This window comes from Camelus ferus, chromosome X (assembly GCF_009834535.1).
Source record: "Camelus ferus isolate YT-003-E chromosome X, BCGSAC_Cfer_1.0, whole genome shotgun sequence".
NCBI lineage: Eukaryota > Metazoa > Chordata > Mammalia > Artiodactyla > Camelidae > Camelus > Camelus ferus.
This window is the reverse complement of record NC_045732.1, coordinates 19,966,348-19,987,714: the sequence shown is the minus strand read 5'-3', so window position 1 is coordinate 19,987,714 and position 21,367 is coordinate 19,966,348. Positions and strand designations below refer to the sequence as shown.

Genomic DNA, 21,367 nt, shown 5'->3' with positions numbered 1-21,367 from the left:
GGTTTCCATCAAAGGCTGGCAAGGGGGGCAGGCAGAGGGGGTTACTGCCCCCAGTAGCACAACCCTGGTCCCAACACAACACTCTGTGTCTCCCAACGCGACAGCCAGTCCCCACCGTGAAACCTCTCTCCAAAGACCCCAGCGAGGACAACGCCTGGCAAGGCTCACGGATGGGTGTGGCTGGGGTGGGAGAAGAAGCCTGTTCTGGGGCCGGGGTGGGGGGCTGGCCTACGGTGGCTCAACACCCAGGGATGGCGGTGGAGCCAGCATTTCCCACCCAACCAGAGCCGACATCCAAAGAGAAAAGGGCATCTCCAGATACAACACAGAGAAATTTGCAGCTTGATGTGTATAATGTGATTACAGGCTACAGATGCTTTCCTTTCTACCTATACGTCATTCAGCTTTAAGCACTTGCTTCTAAAGGGCAAATGGAGAATTCTGTTCCCTCAAAGCCAGATAAGAAGCCGCTTTTCCCAGTACACTGTGAAGGTGGGGTCCCTGCTGGCTGGTGTAGAAAGGCTGCCTGGCACTGCAGGGGCAGCAGAAACAGCCCCAAACATGAAGAGAAAAAGACATCCACTGAAGGGGAAGTGCTAGTCCCTAGGCACATTTGCGTTGGTTGTACTGGAAACTGGAATTACACATGTCAGGCTCAGGAAACATGGCCAAAATCCCACTATGGGAGTAAAAATGGAAAAAGACTGCAGCACATAGCAGCTGAAAGGATGGGATCGGGTTGGTGCGAGGGAATGGAACTAGTCAGCTTCATGAGAAACAACTACTTGCTTATTTACCATCTTGTCACACTTTGAAAAAGAAATTTTAACAACACAGGCAAAGAGCAGGAAAAAGAAAATCCATTCTGGGTGTACGGTACAGGACCAGCTAAAACTGTAACCCTATCCACAGAGGGCCTGGTGATAAAAACAAAACAAAACAAAACAAAAAACAAGAAAAAACCCCAGTCTCGCAACTGGTTTCCCTCCTGTCTGTGTTCACAGTTAACAGCTGGATACATACTAATTGCAAGAAGTGAAAGAAAGAGTTTTAAGTTTAAAAGCAGGCATGCCATAATCAATCTCTTGTTAGCACCGCTTCAGACCCCAGTGTGCTGGGCCACCTGGCAGATCTATGTTAAATGTACACTCACAGTTACTGATTGGTGCGGGTGGCTTTGTGCTGTCGAGAAGAGTGATCCGCTGTCCTCTTCACCCAGGTGCGTGTCTCCTGTCCATCGAGAAATGGTTTCATCACGGGTTCTCAGCCTCGGCCCTGCTGACACTGGGGTTGGATCATTCTGTGCTGTGGGGGCTGCCCTGTGCGTGGTGGGATGTTCGGCAGCGTCCCAGTCTCTACCCACCAGAGGCCAGTGGCACCCCCTCTTCCAGCTGTGGCAACCCCAAGTGTCCCCAGGCATCGCCAGATACTCCCTGGAGGGCACACTCACCCCCAGTTGAGAACCACTGGGCTAAACTAACAAAGTATGGCTTTCTCTTCCCTACAAAACCCTACTCCCAAACATCTCTACCCAGGGTTGGGAACTCTTATGAGACACCTCCTAATCCAGCAAACCTTCCTCTTGTTCTGAGTGGCCTTGGGTAATACTTTGACCTGCAAGACTTCCAGTCATTGAGAACAATACTCCTACTGCCCTTAAAATGAAAGTCCTTCCAGCTAAATTCTGGAAGCAGCGAGGGGAGGAAGCAGATAAATTTTCCTCAAGAGCCATTTGTCTGTTTTAGTCTATGTAAGGTTTCAGACACAGATTTTGGCACATCCAGGGTCTATGTGAACTGGAGGGGGTCTTGGGTATCTGAAGCTCACCTCCCCACCCTCTCTCTTTGCTACATTTTTACAAGTGAAGAAAAAGGCCAGAAGGGGAAGGGACTCACTCAAGGTCATACCTGTTCCTTGTCCTCCTCTTCTGAGGGCACAGGCCAATGTGATTCTTCTCTGCCCAAGATGCCTGAAGAGCTTAGGTCTCTCGACACAGAGAACTTGTAGCGCTTTACCAGTGACAGTTTTGGTCAAACCATGTCAGTTAAGGAATGCAAATCTCATAAATGATAGAATACTGTGACCAATTAGTGCAAACAAACATTTATTGTGAAGTATTCATCCTACCCTTTATTAGGTATTACATCATCAAAGCACTTTGTGGCAATGAAAATAGCTTTTTTACCCCTCTGATTCACCCAATGTTCCATTAAAGCTGCAAAAAATGTGCAATCTGCTTGAAAAATAGGTTGCTCTTATTTACTCATTTGTGAAAAGTCAAAAATTAAAAAAGAAAATGATACTAGCTTACAGGGCCTTTAGAGCCAATTCACCTTCCCACTCCCCAACTACTCCCCAAAATAATTAACAAAGATAATTTGTTTTAAATGCCTTTTTATAAAACCAATGCACCTTTCCCCATATTATAATCATAAAAATTTTAAAAAGCCATTATTCACTTTCTTGGAAAAAAGGTGGCCAGCCGTTGTTTTTTGATTGGGAGCATGTGTATTTCCTGGGAGTTCACTTTCTTTAACTTTATGCTCCGGTTTTTGATGGGTTTCCTAAGGGACTCCGTGTTTCCCATGGATTCTTCTCCTTGGCTGTGGATGTCGTAGCCCTGAAGCATGGAGTCTTCTCTTTTGAAGGAGAAGTTTTTGGTGGACACCCCCGAGAGGCCTTTGATCTTGCCACAGAAGATGGTAGGCACAGTGTCTTCCACAGAGACAATGACCTTGGCCGCCTGGGACTCGCTCACAATCTCAATGTTATTTTCAGCCTTTACCTCACCGCTGGGCTGGCAGGGCTGGCTGGGCTGGCTAGGCTGCTCAGTGGTGTTGCTGCCACCCACATGAGTATCCATCATGGCTGAGGCCTCGTGGGGCGCAGCAGGGGCAAAGGGCATTTCCACACCACTGGGAAGTTTCTCCATCACAGTGTGACCTGGGCTGTCCACTGACCTGCTGCTGTTATATAAAGTCTCAGGGGGAGGCCCAGATTTCCGGTGGGTCGCCAGTGACAGGTCCAGGGCTGCATCTTCCTGGCAGATCGGGGGGCTGACTTCGCCAGCCTTGAGCCAGGGCACCGACTTCATGGAGAGATCCAGGGCCTCGTTCTCACTCCCCATCTTGATGACTGTGTGGCGGCTGAGCTGGAAGTACTCCCTCGGCTGGAGGATGTCGAAGGGCTTCAGTTCCTCCTTTTGTAGAGGGGGCTGGGTGCCTCTAAAGGGGTGCAGGCCGAAGGAAGATGGTGGCTTGGGGAAACTGGAACTGAACTTGGATTCAGAACTCTGAGGCACTGGGATGGGGATGGGGATGGGGACCGGTACAGGCAAGGGGACGATCACAGGGTAGGGCACCAGGAGTGTGGCCGGCGGGACCAGGGGGGACAGTGGGGAGTTAAAGGGTTGGGGGGGCACAGGGGCATATCCCGGAGGAGGCGGACAGGGTGGGGGGCCAAGAGCACCCTGCGAGGGGAACAGATTCTGGAGCACAGCTTCAAACGGCAAGGTGGGCTCCTGCGGCTGGCTGGGGATCCTCAGGTCCAGGAGCTGCGGCTGGGCCTCGGGGTCCTCGGCTCCCTGGAAGAGGTTGTTGTGGATGGCGTTGGAGGAACACGGGGCCTCCTGCGGCAGGACCAGGGGGGAGTTGAGGTGCTGGAAGACGTGCTGCTCCAGCACCACTGGCAGCTGCACGGGGCCCTGTGTGGTCATGACGTAGGTGGCATTGCCGTTAGGGTTGAGCTCGGGTGCGGAGCTTCCCTCCACCTGCATGTGAATGGGCATCACCACTGAGCTCTCCCCGAGGCACAGGGGCTGCAGCACAGTGGCCGCCACCTTCAGGGCCACGCCGCTCTGGGACTCGGCCGGGGGGTTCAGAATGGATGGGGCCGGCACGGTCACCAGGGCCTTCTTTACCAGGTCGGTGGAGTTGATGTTCCAGGCCTCAGTGGTGATCAGCTGGGCCATGCCATTCTCCAGTCTGTTATTGGTCAAGGTGGGAGAGGAGTCGGCCATGTCCATGGAGAGGTTCTGGGACTGCAGGTCGTCCATCACTCGGCTCTGATGCCACTCAGCCTGCAACACAGAACACACAATATGACTCTTCCTTCAGAGACTACTTATAATAGCCTCAAGAACTCCCTCCACATCTTTCTCAGTTTCCGTATCTTAGTTAACTGGGGAGCACACCCATCTCTCTGTATATACATACATGTTATAAATATTTCCTAATATATACGAACACACCCATATGATCAGCTGTGCATGGACAGCCCCAATTTAACAGACGATTAAACTATAAACACAGATGATGTAATGACTAAATAGCCAAGTGAGGTTAAACAGAGTATTCTGAAGCCGAATACTCAGCTATATGTTTAGCCTTCAACAGACACAAAGTTTCACCCCACGTGGCTCTACCGGACAGTTAAGATATGCGGAGATTTGATGGGTTCAAATTCAAACGAGCAGCAAAGACTTACTTTCCTTTAAGAAAAATATAGCACCCTGTCACATTAGAATACTCTAGGAAATTGGAAGGGGGCCATCCCAATTATGGAAAGCATTTAAAAAACTCCCTATAGCAGCAATCATTCTTCCAAAAGAGGTCCGATGAGAGGGACAGCAGTGTATTTACACAGGGTCATTACAGTTGTCTCCCTCTAACCAAAGACACCCCTTTCCTCCTGTAACAGGTGAGGCCACTCTGCAGAGCACGAGGAAGATGGGCTAACTTGCACAAACGCTCATCGGGTCCAGCATCACTTTCCCTCATCGACTCATCCGTCTGACCCATGACCTCTCCTAACTTCTCGCTGTCAAGAGGAGGGGATGTTGATGATTCCAGGCCGAAGGAAATGGAACCCTTGTTGGAAACAAACATCCTCAAAGGTAAGATATGCTTTCTTGATGTCTGTGGCACCTCTGGCCACCTCCTGAGATGCGAAAGGAGCCCAGTGTGGGTGCTTCCTGGAGGAAGCGGGGCTGCAGCTGCAGTATGGCTCTCCATGGAAACACGCCCATATTTAGCCTTGTTACCATGGAGAAGGCAGGCACCATGTCTAACTCAGGGATCTGTGCAGCCCTGGAGTCTGGTTGGGCTCAATAATAATTCAATAATCTGCAGTCTTGCTGGGCAGGCCTTGGGCAACTCTGATTCTTGTCCTCACCTGTCTGAGCTATCTAGAGTTTTGTCCTGTGGTCAAGTTGTCCTCCTCACCTTTAAATGACTAACACAACCTCCAAAACAAGCCAGAGAGGTGGCCCAGCACACCATGGGGTTAGAAGCAAGCATGAGGCCTCACTACGGGAAGGCAGCTTTAACAAATGAACAACTCCATGATGTTTCCAATCAAAACGTGTCAAATGCACAGAACAAGGAGTTTCTCTGAAGCAGGAGGAAGGGAGGGCAAAGGGAAGGATGCTGTGCAAATAACTTTATGGAGAAGGATTGGAGTGATGCCCTTTGGCAGGGCACACTGCAGAGCCTCTGTGGCCCAGCTCCAGAGCCTGGCTCCCTAGGGATAGGAAACCAAACCATGAGGTGGCCCAGCAGGGTGGCCAGTGATACCCTTGGGGCAGAGAAGGGAGGCAGTCTGCCCCCAGGGAGGCTGAGGAGGCTCGCCCCAGGGAAGGGCTTGCATTTTTCCTGAGAAGTGCTCCCTGATTCAGCTCAAAAAACGCCATGCCTCCAATACACCATTCATTCATTCCTCCGTGCATTCATTCATTCATCCAACCAATTTGCTGAATGCCTACTGCATGCTGAGGCTTCGTAGGGGGCTGGAGATGTCATAAGTGACACAGACCAGGCTCCTGCTTCCATGGGAATTACAGTCTAGTGGGGCACATGTCCTTGATTGGACAGACTGGCTAGCATAAAAAGGCCTTGCAGTGAAACCAGGGGAGGCATCAGCATTGGTGGGACAGAGCTCTGCCGGCCACCCATGCGCAGTCCTGTGATGGTCTCCTCCAGCACGGTCCACCCTGTCCCTCACAGTGGCCAGAACTGTCAGGGCAGGGTGACAAAAGGCTGAAGGGAAGCTCAGGTGGGGCCGGTGAGGACAAGGACAACAGCAGACATGGCTTCTGATGGTCTGCGAGGCCAGTCACCGGGAGAAATCAGGTTCCGTGCTTTCTGTGGCTTGGGGATTATCCAGCCGGGAAGCTGCTTTCTCCTAATGGGCTACATTGTCTGCCCTTCCAGATGTGGCAGCTTCCCTGCTCCTCTGCCTCCCTAACCCTCCCTCCGAGGGCAAGAAGGCAAACTTCTCAACACCTCCTCTGCCTGTTCTTGGCACACACCTTCAGCTCGGGTGCTGGCTCTCACCATTTCCTGTGAAACCTCACTCCACTCCCTGCCTGGCCCTAGTTCTAGGACTGTGAATCCTCCAAAACCTTCCTGCTCAGAGTCTGAGGAAGCAACCTTGCCAGGTCAGGTGCCTCCTACAGGCCCCTGCTCCTCCCACAGATAGCAGGAACTAAAATTTACTAAGCATTTGCTAGTGCCAGGCCCTCTGCTGAGAATGCTGAGAACCTTCCATATATTACTTCCCTCAGTCCTCAGAACAATCCTATGAGAGGGGTCCTATAATCGTGCCCATTTTCTTGATAAGAAAATTGATTCCATAAGGAAGGTTAGGTAACTAGCTGAAGGGTCCACTGAGGCTGAGATGTGAGTTTAGGGTCAACCACAGGTTCCTTCTCCTATTGGGAGCTGTAAGGGCCACACTCACCATACATTCTGTCTCCTGGCAAAACTGACCGGTATATCCTCTCCATCAGCGCAGAGCTGTGCACTAGAGAGGACGTGAGCAGCAGAGGTCTTTCAAGTGGTAGCCAGGTCCTTTCCAGAAGATTACGGAACTGTTTGCTCCTTCTCTTCTCCCCCAGGGCCCTCCTCTCTCCCTCTTGCCTGGGAGGAACTGAAGGGTCACCAGAGTTCTGACTCTCAGAGAGTGTAGCCCCAAGCAGCTATGGTTCTGTTACTCGAGGGCTCAGAGGCCTCCAACCTCCCAGCCAATTTCCAGTCCCCCCCCCCGCCCCCCCGCTTCCCTCCCTGCCTCCCCCCCCCCCCCGGCCTTCCTGAGACAGACATCACGTGGGTGGGAGGGCACGTCATCACCCATGAGTTCCAGGGGAACAGGGCGGGGCCAGATGGGCTGCAGAACAGGCCAGGCTGCAGGTGGGGGATGAGCTGTGTACAGCATCTCAGGGGCCAAGGGCCAAAATCTCACTTTTGCCTCCTCCCATATGACAGCTTTGGACCTGCCTGATGACAGCCGAAGTTGGCCCAGTGAGCAGCCCCAGTCCCTTCCCTTGAGATGAGATGAGGCTGAGATGAGGCTTGCGTTTCCCCCACGGAGTACCTGCTCCCCATCGGGTTCCATGTGGGGCCCTGGGCTACACTGGGGAACCGGGGAAGGGAGCAGGAGCCCTGCCTTCCTCACGCACCATCTGGCAGCTTCTTGCTCTCTTCCTCTCTGCTCGTCCTCCACTCTGGCTCAGCAGTTTGGGGGCCGGCACGCACCCAGTGTGGGCAGAGGGGGCGTCACTGCCACAGGAGCCTGAGAATAACAACCAACTCCTGAGATGAGGGTTCAGAGGGCAAGTCTGTCCCCAAGGACAAGCTGTGAAGCCTGATAAGGACTGGAGAGAAGATGGAGGCTGGTCCTCCTCGCTGATTAATACAGAGGAGATGCGCGCGGGGGACCTCTTCAAGTCAAGGAGTGTCACAGGGGCCACCAACTAAAGCTCAAGCAGAGGGTGCACCACTACTTCAGAGGTGGCAGGGAATCTTTAGTTTGTTTTTCAAAACACTGTTTGCAATGGATGCAAATGAGGTCAGCCATCTATTCTACCTGCATCCATTATCCCTGGGGGTAAAACTGGATGGGGAGTGATGGGGAGTGGACCATCAGGATCTGCAGGCTGCTGTACACTCTCCCTCTCTTGGCCCTTGGCCAGCTGCTGGGCCTAGAGGCTGGGGGCTGGGGCCAACCCCGGTGTAGCCTACGTGCCCCTCAGATGAAGACTGTGGGGAAAAGCTTCAGTGCCCAGGGCAGATGGGGAGGTGGGCAGGGACTGTCAGGGCAGTAGTTGGGCTCAGAGACCAGCTGGGTCACAGAATTGTCACCTGAACCCTCTGTCTAACTCTCATGAAGATCTAAGTATACCAGAGGCAGGCTATCCCTAGGGCCTGCCCCTCAGCTTGGAGCCCTCTCGGGCCTCTGCCTTCACCTGGCCAACTCCTGCCCACCTGTGAGACTCTAGGGTCTCATCCTCTGAGATCCCGCCCAAACCCACTGAGCTCCCATAGGACCTCCACTTACCCTTGTCCAGTCCGGACCCTCCCCCTCCGACTGGCATCGCCTATTTCCTTGTTTCTCCAGGAGGGAGGTACTGTCTCACTTCCTCATCTTCACATCCGTACCTGGTGAATAGCAGGTGTTCGGTAAATCCTTTCAGAATGAAGGAGTACACGAACGAGTATCTAGGCCTCTCTGGGCCTGGCGTTCACATACTTAGCCTCTTGTCATAAGCCTATCATTTACAGAATCATAGTAAGTCAAGGCTGGCAGGGGCATTAAAGCTCACACCTCTAGCATCTTCCCGACCTCATTTACAGATGAGGAAACTGCGACCCAGAAAAACTGACTAAAACTCGCCCGAGGCCAGTTATCACAGAGGCCACCACGCTCTCACTGTGGAAAGAGCACAGAGTCAGGCCCACAGGCGCCCTGGAGGGTAACATGGCGGCCACCCACCTTCACCGGCCAGTGAGAGACCCTCATGACGAGACAGTAGATGAGAAAGCACCTTGTGGGCAGTGAAGAGTCTGCCGGGGGTGACCTGTGAATGAGTTTCTCTGACACACTCAGAAAAAGAAAACCAAAGCAAAGCGGCGTGTGTGCTGTTTTTCTTACAAGGACTTACATTCGTGAAGAGGCCGACCTGAGGCCTGACTCCCAGGAAGTCAGGCAGTGACCTGCCCCACCTCTGCGCCCTGCTGGGTGTCCCTGCAAGCTGGGCCTGCCCCTCAGGCTTCCTGCTTCCGGAGCGTGCACAAAGCACTCAATTTACCCTATGGGCCTCCATATAGAGTGACACTTATTATAATGAGGATTCATTTATGGCTTAATTTCAAAAAATGAAAACACTTAACCACTTAGATAATTTAGACTATTCTGAAGGTCGTAATCCATCTATTTCCTTGTTGTGGGCATTTAACACACACATTCACAAATAACCTAATACTCTCAGCCACATCCTAAAGGATTCCATGTGGACCCCTGAAGAGCCTGCACCAACTCCAACTGAAGGAAGTCTAGAATGTGACCGTGAACCCCACCCTGACCCAGTACAGGGTCCTGAGACCACCGCAGGCAGAGCCTGGTTTCTGAGCTGGGAATTTGGACAAAAGCCCTGGGGCATGCTGGGAGCCCCCCTTGGAGGCCTATATCACCTAGGGAGAGGCTTGATTTTATATTGTGAATTGAGAGCATTTTCAACTCAGAAAAAAGCTCTCAGGATGATCACAAGGCCCCTGGTCCACAGTGCCAAGCACCCCTGAGGAAATGCTTGAGAACTGGGTTCCTGGGTATGCTGGACAGGGGTTACCTCGTAGCTAGTCAAGCCAGGGGCTACTGCCTGTGTGGAAGATTGTGAAGCTCCCAGGAAAGTGAGCTCAGCCTCAGGGGAAGTAGTCTTAGTGGTCAGGGCTGCACTGGGCAACTTCCACCTCCAGGACCCGGATGCTCTAGGACGGGAGTCCCCTGGCCCCAGTCCCGGGGATGCCCCCTTCAGCCCCAACAGCCTGCAGATGTGACCTGCTCTCCTTTCCCCCTGAAATCAGCCTCATCTAGATTCTTTTTATCAAGAGAAACCTCTTCCTCTAAGATATTCATTTTCTAAAAATATATCCTGATCCTGTGTGTTTTCCCATTGTAAGATACTGACAACCTTGGTCCTTATGGAGCCTGTCAGCAGCCATCAGTTTTTCAAGTCAGAGTTGGATCGTCCATGTCCTTGGGGCAGCAGCATCATCACCAAGGAGCTTGCTAAAAATGCAGAGTCTCAGGCCCCACCCAGGCCTCCTGAATCAGAACCTGCACCTCGACAAGCTCCTGGGATGATTTGTCTACACGTTCAAGTCTGACAAGTGCTGGCTTAGCACTGGTTCTCAAACTTATTATCACTTGAGAACTTTAAAAAAAAAAAAAGACCAATGCCTGGGTCCCCCTACCAAGACTCTGACTTAATTGGTGTGGGGTGCAGCCAGGGCACTGGGGTTTTTAAAAATTCCGTAGGTAATTCTACTGCGCAGTCAGAATGGCGTTAATTCAAAGGCCAGATAACGAGGCAGCTTACCTTCAGCCAACCTTCCTAGTGGCTGATCTTGCTTCTTTCTTCACAGAAAAGACTAAAGCCATCAAGCCCCGAATTCCCTCAACTTCCGCCCTGGCCCTGACAGTGTCTCCCAGGTTCCCCTGCCCCTGGTGAAGAGTGAGATGTCTCTCTCTCTTGCAAGGCTGACTTCCCAGACACCTCTGTAAAGCAACCTGCCCCCTTCCGACTGCACAGTAGTCTGAGTCTATTTTCTGCTTTCGATCCAGCACTTAAACTACACTCTCACTGATCGACCTAATCCTGTATAAAAAGCATCAGCCACTTACTATGAGTTAAATGAGCAAAGCATAATTTTCATCCTTTAATACAATGCGGATATGGTTTCACCATTCAGGACCTGATATGCACTAAATATCTAAGAAGTAATTCCAACTGGGTAAAAAATGGTTTTGCTCTCCCCATAGGGTGTAATAATTGTCAATTACTTGCCCCAGTGATTAAATTTTCTGAGCTTTAAACATCAGCGCAGGGCCTTTCTACTGAAGCTGTGAACATAATTACGACATGAATGTATTCCCAAATTGGCTAAGATAACGGAGAATACACAAAATAGTCGCTTGGCTTACAGCTGATTGCCTTTTACATGCAGAGATCCACCCAGCTCTCCAAAAGGACTATGACTTACTCAGGTTAGCTTTGGGAATGAGTTCCCCAACATGTTAGTTAATTTATTAAAACAGGGGTGGCCATGCAGTTTACAAGTGAATCTCACGTCTGTGAAGATGGGCAGTGGCTGTGGGGAATTGGCCAGAGAGGACAGAGTGCAAATCTTAGCTTTGCTGTGATTTGATATTGGTGGAAAACGGGAGAAAGGGGTGAATCAGGCAGAGGAAGCACTGAGCCCGAGCATCGTAAACTGGCCACTGACACCAGGGTTCTCTAAGGTCTTCCCCGGGAGCAGGGTAAGGTCGTCATAAAACTTATTTATGTTCATTTCACTATCTCATCCTTTTAATTCCCATTTTTCTATTTTACAGCATATGTAATAAATACAGAAAGACATATATAATTTAATGATGTGTGTATGTTGAGGGGATGTTCAGTTCTTTCTTTCCTTCTGATAGGAGTGCATGCGTGAAAAAGTTGCGACTCAGCAGGAGAGACAAAGCTCCCAAGGCCCAGCGAGACTGCCAAGGGTCCCCCTGCCTGAACAAGTCTTGGGGTCCCCGGGCAGCCCACCCCTCCCATTTTGTAGAGTAGGAAGCTGAGGTTCAGAGGTTGAGGGAGGCTCAGAGGTTGTAGCTGCAGGACTCCCAGACCTGTGCTCCTTCAAAAGCACAGTCCCTCACCCATTGCTTTGGGTTCACATCTCACTTGAGTCTAACGGGTCCCTTGCTACCCCTCTATCCCGTAACCAGCATACAACACTGAAGTATGTGGGATGGTCCGATTCAACCATCAAAATGTCATAGAGTTTGATGGGTGAGGAGCCTGATAAAAAAGATGATATAAATCTTGAGTCCATGATATCTAATAGATAAGTTATTGAAATGGAAGTAAGAGATGAGATTCAAGGGGGGAGGGTATAGCTCAAGTGGCAGATCCCATGCTTAGCATACGTGAGGTCCTGGTTTCAATCCCTAGTACCTCCTCTAAAAATAAATAAACAAACCTAATTACCTCTCCCCACAAAAAAAAGAGAGATGAGATTCAAGACACAAGACACACACACGCGCGCGCGCGCACACACACACACCCCAGCCCTTCGTGACTGTAGGAAAGTCATTTTATGTATCTGGGACTCAGTTTCCCCTTCTAGAACGTGCGGTACTGCCCCTCTCATGGTGAGGGTAAGTTAAGTCAGGCCTCCCAGAAGTGAGTGGTGCCTGCCAGGAAGGAGTCAGACCTGGCCTTCTAGGAATTGCTCCAGGCCCCTAAGGATGGGGAGGTGTGGGCATTCAAGAGAATCTGATGGAAGAAGGAAAGGACACAAAGGGGTTGGGGAAGGGTGGAACTGGGAGGGGTCTTTCTGGGCCACTCCCCTGACCACTGAGAAGACCCCCCTCCCCACCCTCCCTTCCAAAGGCCATAGTGTGAGTGAGTTCTGGTTCATCTTTAAACCAGACTAAGGGAGAAGTGAAGGCTGAATGGAGGGGAGATGCTAAGACCTCTTCAGCTTCAGTCAGAGCAGGGCTTCTCTCTCTTGGGACTCAACTTTCCGGAGCAGGGCAGTGTCTGTGGGTTGAAGACACCACAGTGCTGGTGAGGAACCCATCATGTACCAAAGGGACTTACAATGTGGTGTCCGCAGGGTCTCAGGTTAGGGTTGGGCCTTGCCAAGTAAGCAACTGGTGGAAAAGAGAACTATTACAGCTGGACAAATCCAAAGAGCACAGGGACAACTTCACAACCAGAGCCAGCAGCTCACGGGCCTGGTTTTCTATCAGTGGCAGGGCTCCACCAGAGCACAAGAGGGATCTGGGGGTCTGGCTGGTAGGGCACCATGGGGTGGCCCTGCCTCCTTTCTGGCCCAGGAGGAGAGTGTCAGATGCCTTAGCATTTCCGATCTCCTCTGAGACACCCAATTACCTCTAGCCTTCCTGCAAAGGACCTATGGCAGCCCTCGGGCTGCAGAACTGGGTGCAGGGCCAGAATAGGAAACTAGGTTCATGTCCATTCATTTATTTATTCTTTCAGAAACAATCTGAGCACCTATTGGGTGCCAGGCACGCATTTCCTATTCCTCCATCCTGAAGCTGTTTTTTCCATAGGCTCGGTGCCTTCTCTCTTGGCTTGATTCCCCAAGTCCTAACCAATCACTACTCTCCCAGGGTGATCTGCTTCTAACTGAGCTCCTTCAAGGCCCACAGTTCTTGCAGAGGTAAAGGAGTAAGTCTCTACAAGGAGGATGCCGGTCCCCAGACAGCAGTGGGAAGAGATGTTAGTGTGAGGACCTCTCTAAGGTAGAGAAGAAATGTTTGTTTTCCAGGGAAGGCTTCCCCTGAAACTAAGAGGAAAAAAGTGCTCTCCTCAAGTCTTGGCAAACCCCATGGAAGGTGAAAGGCACACCTTGGAATCACTGGAGAAAAATCATCAAGAGCTGCTGCTGGTGGCAGGGGACACTCACCTGGACAGTGGGCTGTTAGAGCCAATGACTGTCTCTGCATTCAGCCAAGGCCCCATAGCCTTCAGCTGGACACACAGGGCCCTGAACATGCTCCAGTGCTGCTGGAGTGGCCACCTTGTGCAGGTGCACAAGTCACATTCAAGATCTCGGGCCAGGGTCTATCATCTTAAAAAGCTATGGCTTTTGGAGATTTTTTTCCCCCTGGCAATAAAGAAGCCTCTTAAATAAGGAGCAAAGTGGGGAAAACCTGCCCCTGAAAGAGAAAATACTTCTAATTAGATTGAGATACAAAGGTTAAATTTTTGTTCTGGGAAAAGGACTGTTTATAATCCCGTGTCATTAGCAGGACATTTTCCAGAGACTAGTATGCCAGAAATAGACCCTCTGAAGGGTCACTGGAAGGAAGGGGTGCAGACTCGTGAAGTGCAAAGGACTGGAGTTCAGATTTTCTCTTTCTCCTAATGCATGTGAGCCCTTCACGAACTCTCGGCATGGAAACAGTGCCAGCCTCACCCTGGGCACTGCTCTAAGAGTGGTCAGAAGTACAAACTTTGAATTCAGACAGGCCGAGGTTCAAACTGCAGCTCCACCTAACTTTGATAGCCATGTGACCTTGGGCAAGTTAGTCCCAAGCCTCAGTTTCTCTCTGTGCAAAATGGAGATTAAAAAAGATGTGGGGTGGTTGTAAGGATGAAAGGAAATAATCAATGTAAAGTACTCAGCACAGTGCCTGGCATGTAGGAAGTGCTCAATAAAACATGGCTAATGTCACCATGGTCACTACCATCACCATCGTCATCACCATTGTCATTGTCTTCATTTTCATCATCTTCATTCTCATTGTCACAGCCATTATCACATCATCATTGCTGTCATGTTGTCACCAGTATCACTGTCATTATTATCATCAGATCCACTGCCTATATTCCCTCTCAGCATCTTAAGTAGCATTAAAATTGCTTCCAATGGGTTTGTACAGTCAGTTCCTGAGTTAAAACTCTGTTTGTCCAAAGGTTCATTTTAAAATCAGCTGCTAGGAACTGGGAAGGCATTTACCATAGAATTAAGGTTACATCTGATGGTGAGGTTTCCACAAAAATTCATTTAACCCCCAACATAGCTGAAATATTGAATATTTGCAGTGAAAATAGAAAACAACACTGAAATGAAAGACAATGGGAAAACAATTCAATAAATACAAAAATCTATTTCACATTCAGGCTGAGAGGCTACGGGAGAAAGAAGAGGTGGCCAGAGCCTTTTGTACCTTGAATATGAACTCAGAAGCACTTGCAAGGTGATGCATAATTGCACTTCAGATCCTATCGCTTACCTTCTCCTTGACACAAGGGCCTAAGTAGCTCTCTTCTCATACTTACCTGAAAAATCAGGGGCATTTTCTAACTCACAAGACGAACGAAAACAAGGGAGGGGTGGAAGAGGGTAAGGACAAGAGGGAGAGAAAGCAGAGGAATTTCCTGAGATTACTGGGCAACAGTTGAAGGAAATAATGCAGTGGTGGGTGGGGAGAGATTAAAAAGTATGGGCAGGTCCAAATGAGAAGGAGGCTGCGGAGCTGGAAGAGATGAAACAGAGAAACTGAGGAAAGCTGTGGGGAAAACACAGAATGCGCTTTATTCAGCTGGCCACAGGGGGCACTGCTGAGCCACCACAGCTTGGTTTCAGGACGTGTGGTAGAGGGACGGGCGGGACTGGAGCTTCCCAGTAGAAGGAGGGCGTGGGGGAAAACCAGAAATTGTTCACCAGCACTAGAGGTACATAAGGGAGGTGATCCATTTTTGGGGAAAGCTTGTCCCATGCTTTAAAAACCACCAAGCACATTCACTGTGACTTGAGCTGCCAGTCCTAGAAAACAACATACATTTATCTTCTTTTGGTGCCTGATCTTTATTTTTGCCCACCTCTCACCACTTCTCGGGCAGTGAGAATTGGGTTTCCTCTCTCAGAATTAGGTTTTCCAGAATGAAGCTGATAAACTCATTCTCACTGAGGTCTATGACTCATAGGTTCAAGAATTATGTTTCCTTTATTGGTATAATCAACTTAATTCAGTCAGTGATAACGTTATGGACAAAGAAATGAAACTCTAATTGAGAGGTTTCAGATACCAATCAGGGGGAGGAACCTTTTTACTTATCTTGATCTCTCTCCACAGAGACAAGAGCCTACAATTGTGACCACATTTGCAGGCTCCATTAAAAGGTACTTGATGTTCAAAAAGGGGATAGGACTGGCCTCAACCTTTAAGCCCTCAGATCTAAGAGAGGAAGTGAATGCAAGTCAATTCTTCATTCCTTTAGAGACTCAATCAACAAACACTTGTCATTCATACACCAGGAACCAGATGAGTATGTGGCTCCCGGGTCCAGAGATTTTAGCAGTATCTGGAATTGTCCTCACAGGGCCCTATTACTAAACTGGCTACCTTCTGCAACTCTGGTTTCTGTCTTACCAGGTTTCTGTGCAGAGGTTAGGTGCTCTCAAAGGACTGCACCCCCAAGCACACCATACTAGTGCAGTGCCACGGCCACAGTGGAAACCTCACGGCTACCAGTAGTGGTAGACGTGGTAAGGGAGGGGAGGCTCTTGAGTTTTGGTGAACTCAGCTGGCTACTTCTCTTAGTTTGGGCTCCTGCACAGACTGATTCGACTGAAAGAAGTTTCTTTGGGAGAAGATCCCAGAAAATATCAGTAGAGAAGTGAAGCAGTGAGAAAAGAAGGAAGCCAACTTATCAGGTCCATTACCACTGTGGGCAACTGGGGCTCATCTCCACAGGGGACCGTGGGGAGCCAGCGGAGAACACATGCCTGGGAGTTGGGGAGTTTATTTACCAACCCTCCTCCAACAGAGGTCAAGGGCTGCTCCTGGATGACGTGTTAACTCCTTGGCACTTCCATTCAGCCCAGCATGCAGGCCTAGTGTGCTCCTGAGACCACACACACACACACAAAGCATGAGGGAAAATCACAGGTATTTTCAGTGAGCAGTCTTTGGAGTATAGAGGCCAGTCTGAGAGGACATAGGGGCAGGATATCAAACCATGTCTGCTATACTAACCATGCCCTGGAAAGTTCCAGAGTTTATGTGAAGACCCAAATGTCACCAATTCAGGCCACCGTGACCAGGTGTTTCCCCAACGGGTGGCCCTTCCTGTGACCCTTGTGAAGAAGACACTCTGTTATGATAACCTCCAAGCCACAGAGGAACCCGCTCCCGAGAAGTGTGCCTCAAGATCTCATAAAGAGCCCGCCCACGGAGAGGCCAGAGAAAGCTCTCTTTCCAAAAGCAAACTGGTCCAGAGATGGTCAGCTTGGCCAGTGTGTTTCTTCGCTAGAATATAATTGGGGCCCTCGAGAAAGTTCTTTTAATCATATTTGTGCTGGCTGGGAGGCAAGATGTTCCTGGGATGAGTCATAGAGGGAGTTCCTCTTCTGGTGATCTTGTGTTCCAACTCAGGGACCAAAAAGCAATAAATAAACAAACGCCACCTCACTTCATCAGCTGCATACCGCCTAAAAATAATAACAATAATCTCGACCTGAGTAGTACACAGACAATGCAGGCAGAGGAGGGAGGAGGGTGTGCCTCTTTTAAACAGGGAGCCTTCTTTCTGGAACTCTGTTTTGTCAGAAGCACCCCGTCTGCCTGGAGGCAAGCTCTCTCAAGAGCAGACACGGGGCTCTGCAGAATCTTTGGGCTGGTGAGTCTTTTTAAGTTCTGTAAGTTCACTCTATTTATCTTCAAGCAAGGCTCCTATTTGCAGCTAATACAGCATGAAGGACACCAGGTCAGTGTGGGGGCAGGAAAAGCTGCCGCATAACCTCTGGCTAGTTGACGGTGAAGATTATAGGTGTTATTTCTTATTTTCTTTCGGGGAAGAGTTCTTCCGGAATGGGTGTGTTTATACACACCCCCCTCCCACAAGGCGAGTGAGCAGGAATGAGTCCACCTGTTGTCCCTCTAGCACTCAAGGTGGTCCCCACACCAGGAGCCACAGTAATTCTCCTCTGTCCTCACCTGCACCACCTCTGAGTTCCAGTCATTAAACCTTTATTCCTGGAGGTGACATGTGAATTGGGCCTTGCCACAGGGGTAGGATTTCAGCAGAGGAGATGGTGGAATAGGGGAGAGGTGGGGCAGGTTGTCTAGAAGCAGGAGAAAGGGCACAAGAGGAAAGGTATGGGGCCTGGCCAGCAGGCTGGGGGGGCTGGAGCCCAGGGCTGGTGAGGGCCTGAGGGAGAGACAGGGTGCTGGGAACATTAGAGGGGTGTCTGGTTCTTCCAAAGGGGGTTAAAAGTTATCCTTCAGCAAAGAACGTTGTGCACCAAAGGACTGACAACTCAACTGATGCAATTCTGATGTCTTCACAGGCCTGATGAACAGGAGGCCACAAATCAGTCATGAGAACATTAGCTTGGGAGGAAAGGAGAGAGTGGATTCATTTGCAGGACTTGGCCAGCTCACTCCTCTCTCATACACATAAGATGAGAACAATCAACTATTTACTAAGCATTGACTTATGTGCCAGACCCCCTGCTAGGTATTTCACATTCATTTTCTCATCTCCGTTTCTCAGCAACCCCAGTAGATCAGTACTACCTCAGTTTGAATTGGTTTGTTGGGTTTTTCCCCCCAGGAACTGAGCTGTGAATCCCCAGGGAATGGTTGTTTTGATGGGAGGAAGGGAGAGAGCTTTCTAAGAATGTGAACCACAGTCAATGTAGGAAAGACAGGTGGGGGAGGGGCAGCAAAGGTTCCCAGCACCAAGGGAGAGGGCAGGTTGGGGTGGGGAAGGGGTAAGTGTCTTCTCATCTCCAGCCAGAGCCTAGAACTCCTTGGCCTGCGGTGCTCCTGCAGCAGGCCCCGCCCCCAGCTCCCTGTCACACCCCTGCCCCTGCACCAGCCACTACTGGCCCCTGCAGGGCAACTCTCTCTTCCTACACCTTGAATCCCTGCCAGGGTTCATTCCCAGCCTTCCCAGGAACACCCTTGGCTGTTCTTCCTGACTTGAATTGGTTTATGAATGTGGGTTCAGGACCATTCTTTGCTTGGTCTCTGAGAATCTCCACTGACAGAGTCTGTTTCATGGGCATTCACAGAGCTGGCAGGGCTAGGAGAGGCCAGGGGAGTGGAGCTGCTGTCAGGGAGCAGAGGAGGTGGGCCTTTCAGGGGCCTTCGGCCCTAGAGATCCCCAGGGGCACCGTCCCTGCCAGTGGGTGGGGGTGTGGGAGGGGCAGCTGGGCCCCGGAATGACACAGGCAAACAGACCTGTAAGTTGGCGCACTGGGCATCTGGCCAGAGGAAACTGCTAGCGCCACAACACCCCCTTCTTTCTTTGTACCCTTTGATGTTTTGCTGATCTGGAGAGCAGGGAGGCCTGGGACTTCTGCCCTTTCCCCAGCCACATGGGATTCTTGAGAGGAAAGGTCCCCCATGGATTTTCCTTTCTGGGAGTTCACCATTGATGGCTCAGTGGGCTGGGGCCTGCTTTCCCTTGGTGCCCTGCATCAATTGTCCAGGCAGACTGCCCTTTCAAAAGTATCTTCCCCTCCAGCAAACACTGAAGTTTCAGCACTAGCAAGTTCTTGCGTGGCGTTCGACATAATACCCTTTCTGGGTTCCTCTCCAAAATACCTATCCGTCTAAAGACTTTGGGGCATTGCCACATTGGGCCAAACTCATCAGAATACTTTCTACACAGTAGGGGCACCCCCACCGACAGCGGGACATTTCCTGCCCGTGACCTAGGTGAAGCCCTAAGTCGGTGAGTCAGCCAGCGTTGTCGTCAGCGCACACTGCTGGGCAGGGATGAGGGGTTTCAGCTCAAGTTCCAACCAGGGAGGCCCAACCCTGGGCTGCTATTGGAGTTCTAGTTACCTCTTCATCTCTGTCGATACTTGAGGCTGGGCTACAGAGCACAGGGAATATCAGAAATGGTCTTTTGGTGGTAAAGTGGGTGGCTGGTTAGCTAATTAGCATGATGACTGTAAGAAACGGTTAAATTAGCAATATTCAACTAGCTAAAGTATTTTAGAGGCGCTCTCCCATCCTTGTCTGGGCAGGGCTGGAGAAGCCAGGAAAGCCCTAGGGAGGTTGCTCATGCTTGCCACCTAAGTGGTCCCATGCCTGGCAACTGGTTTTGGAGGCTCTCCAGTTGCCTAAGCCAACTGGAAGGTAAGAAGATTCTGCCTTGGCAATGTTGTTATATCTCCGTTGAGTGGATATGGTATGTGATATGGTATGAAAGCTCCTGATAGCAGCTCAAAGGACAGCGGGCTGGTGACATGGTCCATGCCTGCCGGCTACTGACATGTTAGAGTCTCAGTGACCGTGTGCACACAGCAAAATCTGCCCTGAGGCCGGTCCTGCGGTTGTCACCCTGTCGTTCGGAGCTCCCCATGCAGGCGCTCCCTCCCACCCCGGAGGCAGGCCAGTCAGAGTCTGGCAGTTTCACAGTCTGACTGGCCTGCCTCACCCCTCTGGGGCTCTGGCCTTCAGCTTGCCCTGTGGTAGGCTGCAGACAGCCCTCAGGGCTGGAAAGACTCTGCTTCAAGGACAGGGATGATGAGCAGAACCTCCTGACCATAAACATGTAACACTTTGCTTCTGCTCCACAGGACCTTTCCAGTGTCTGAGCTGGCATTAAGTGGCATGCCTGAAAGTTCTTTAAAATGTACTTAAATAAGAAAAATACTAAGGGATCACATTACATCCATTAGAATGACTAAAATAAAAAAGACAGTTATACCAAAAGTTGGTGAGGATAGGGAGCAACTGGAACGCTCCTGTGCTGTTGGTAAAAAGGGTCCACCCACTCTGGGGAACTGCCTGGCAGTTTCTAATGAGGTTAAACAACTGCCCATCCTCAGGCTGAGCAATTCCACTCTGAGGTATCCTCCCAAGAGAAATGAAAACATATATTCACAAAAGACTTGTCCACAGATGTTCACAGCCGTCTGATCATAAGAGCCACAAACTGGAAACAACCCAAATATCCATCAACCGGTGAACGGATAAACACAATGGGCAACGCCCACACAGCAGACTTCCACTGACAATAAAAGGCAGTGAATGCCTGCCACACACAATGACATCGTGGTCTTGAAAACACTGTGTTTCGTGAAAGAAGCCAGATGCAAAAGTGTATGTACTGTAACACTTCAGTGACGCAAAATTGAAAAACAAGCCAAAAAATGTATGACAATAGAAATCAGAAACTGGTTGCTCTGGGGAGGGGGTAGGGAGAAGGACTTTCCTGGGGTGATGGGAATGTTTATAGGCTCTTTCAGGCGGTGGTTACATAGGTGCACACAATTGTCAAAACTGATGCATCTGAACACTTAAGAATCATTTGATTTTATGTTAATTGTCCCTTGATTTAAGAAACTAGACAGTGAAAATACCATCAAACTGCAAAAAAAAAAAAAAAAAAAAAACCCACCCAAAGTGGTTCTGTGTGCATGCATGGTGAGTTTGACCAATTCTGGAGTACAGTGGGGGAGAGGAGATGGAGGAGATGCTGCTGCTGGTGAGGGGAGCTGGTGCCCCCACCTCCGCCCCTGGCACCTGCCAGCGGCCCTGTATCTCAGGTACAATCCAAGGCAGCAGCAACCTCAGTCCCCAAACAAATGCTTAGTGAAATAAAAGAACAGAGGGCCCCAAAGAAAGCTGGCCCAGGAGTGTGGGATAGCTATCAGGCTTTGAGCCAAAACCACTTTCCAGGAAATGCCAATATTTTTGTGTTTGGGAAAGGAGAGGGAGTACTAAGGCGAGCAAGCGCCAAAACGTGTTGGTCTTTGCACAACAATTGCTGCCCAACTGAGAGGCCCTGTGGGACAGGCTTCAAAGTGCTGCTACTGAGACCTCC

General features: G+C 50.3%; 1 protein-coding gene across 7 annotated transcripts in view; it reads right to left on the bottom strand.

Moving 5' to 3' along the window:
- Nucleotides 1-2,087: 2,087 nt before the first annotated feature.
- Nucleotides 2,088-21,367, bottom strand: part of RAI2 (retinoic acid induced 2) — a 118,082-nt gene continuing 98,802 nt past the window's right edge. For 3 of the 7 annotated variants that reach the window (XM_032475422.1, XM_032475423.1, XM_032475421.1), the window contains exons 2-4: nucleotides 8,335-8,435; nucleotides 7,457-7,569; nucleotides 2,088-4,078 (exon numbers count right to left, since the gene is read on the bottom strand). In XM_032475422.1, coding sequence (XP_032331313.1) covers nucleotides 2,456-4,078; nucleotides 7,457-7,569; nucleotides 8,335-8,371 — 1,773 coding nt within the window. In that variant the 5' untranslated portion in view covers nucleotides 8,372-8,435 and the 3' untranslated portion in view covers nucleotides 2,088-2,455. The remainder of the gene's footprint in view (nucleotides 4,079-7,456; nucleotides 7,570-8,334; nucleotides 8,436-21,367) is intronic. The other 4 variants (XM_032475426.1, XM_032475424.1, XM_032475428.1 and 1 more) reach the window with 3 other exon arrangements.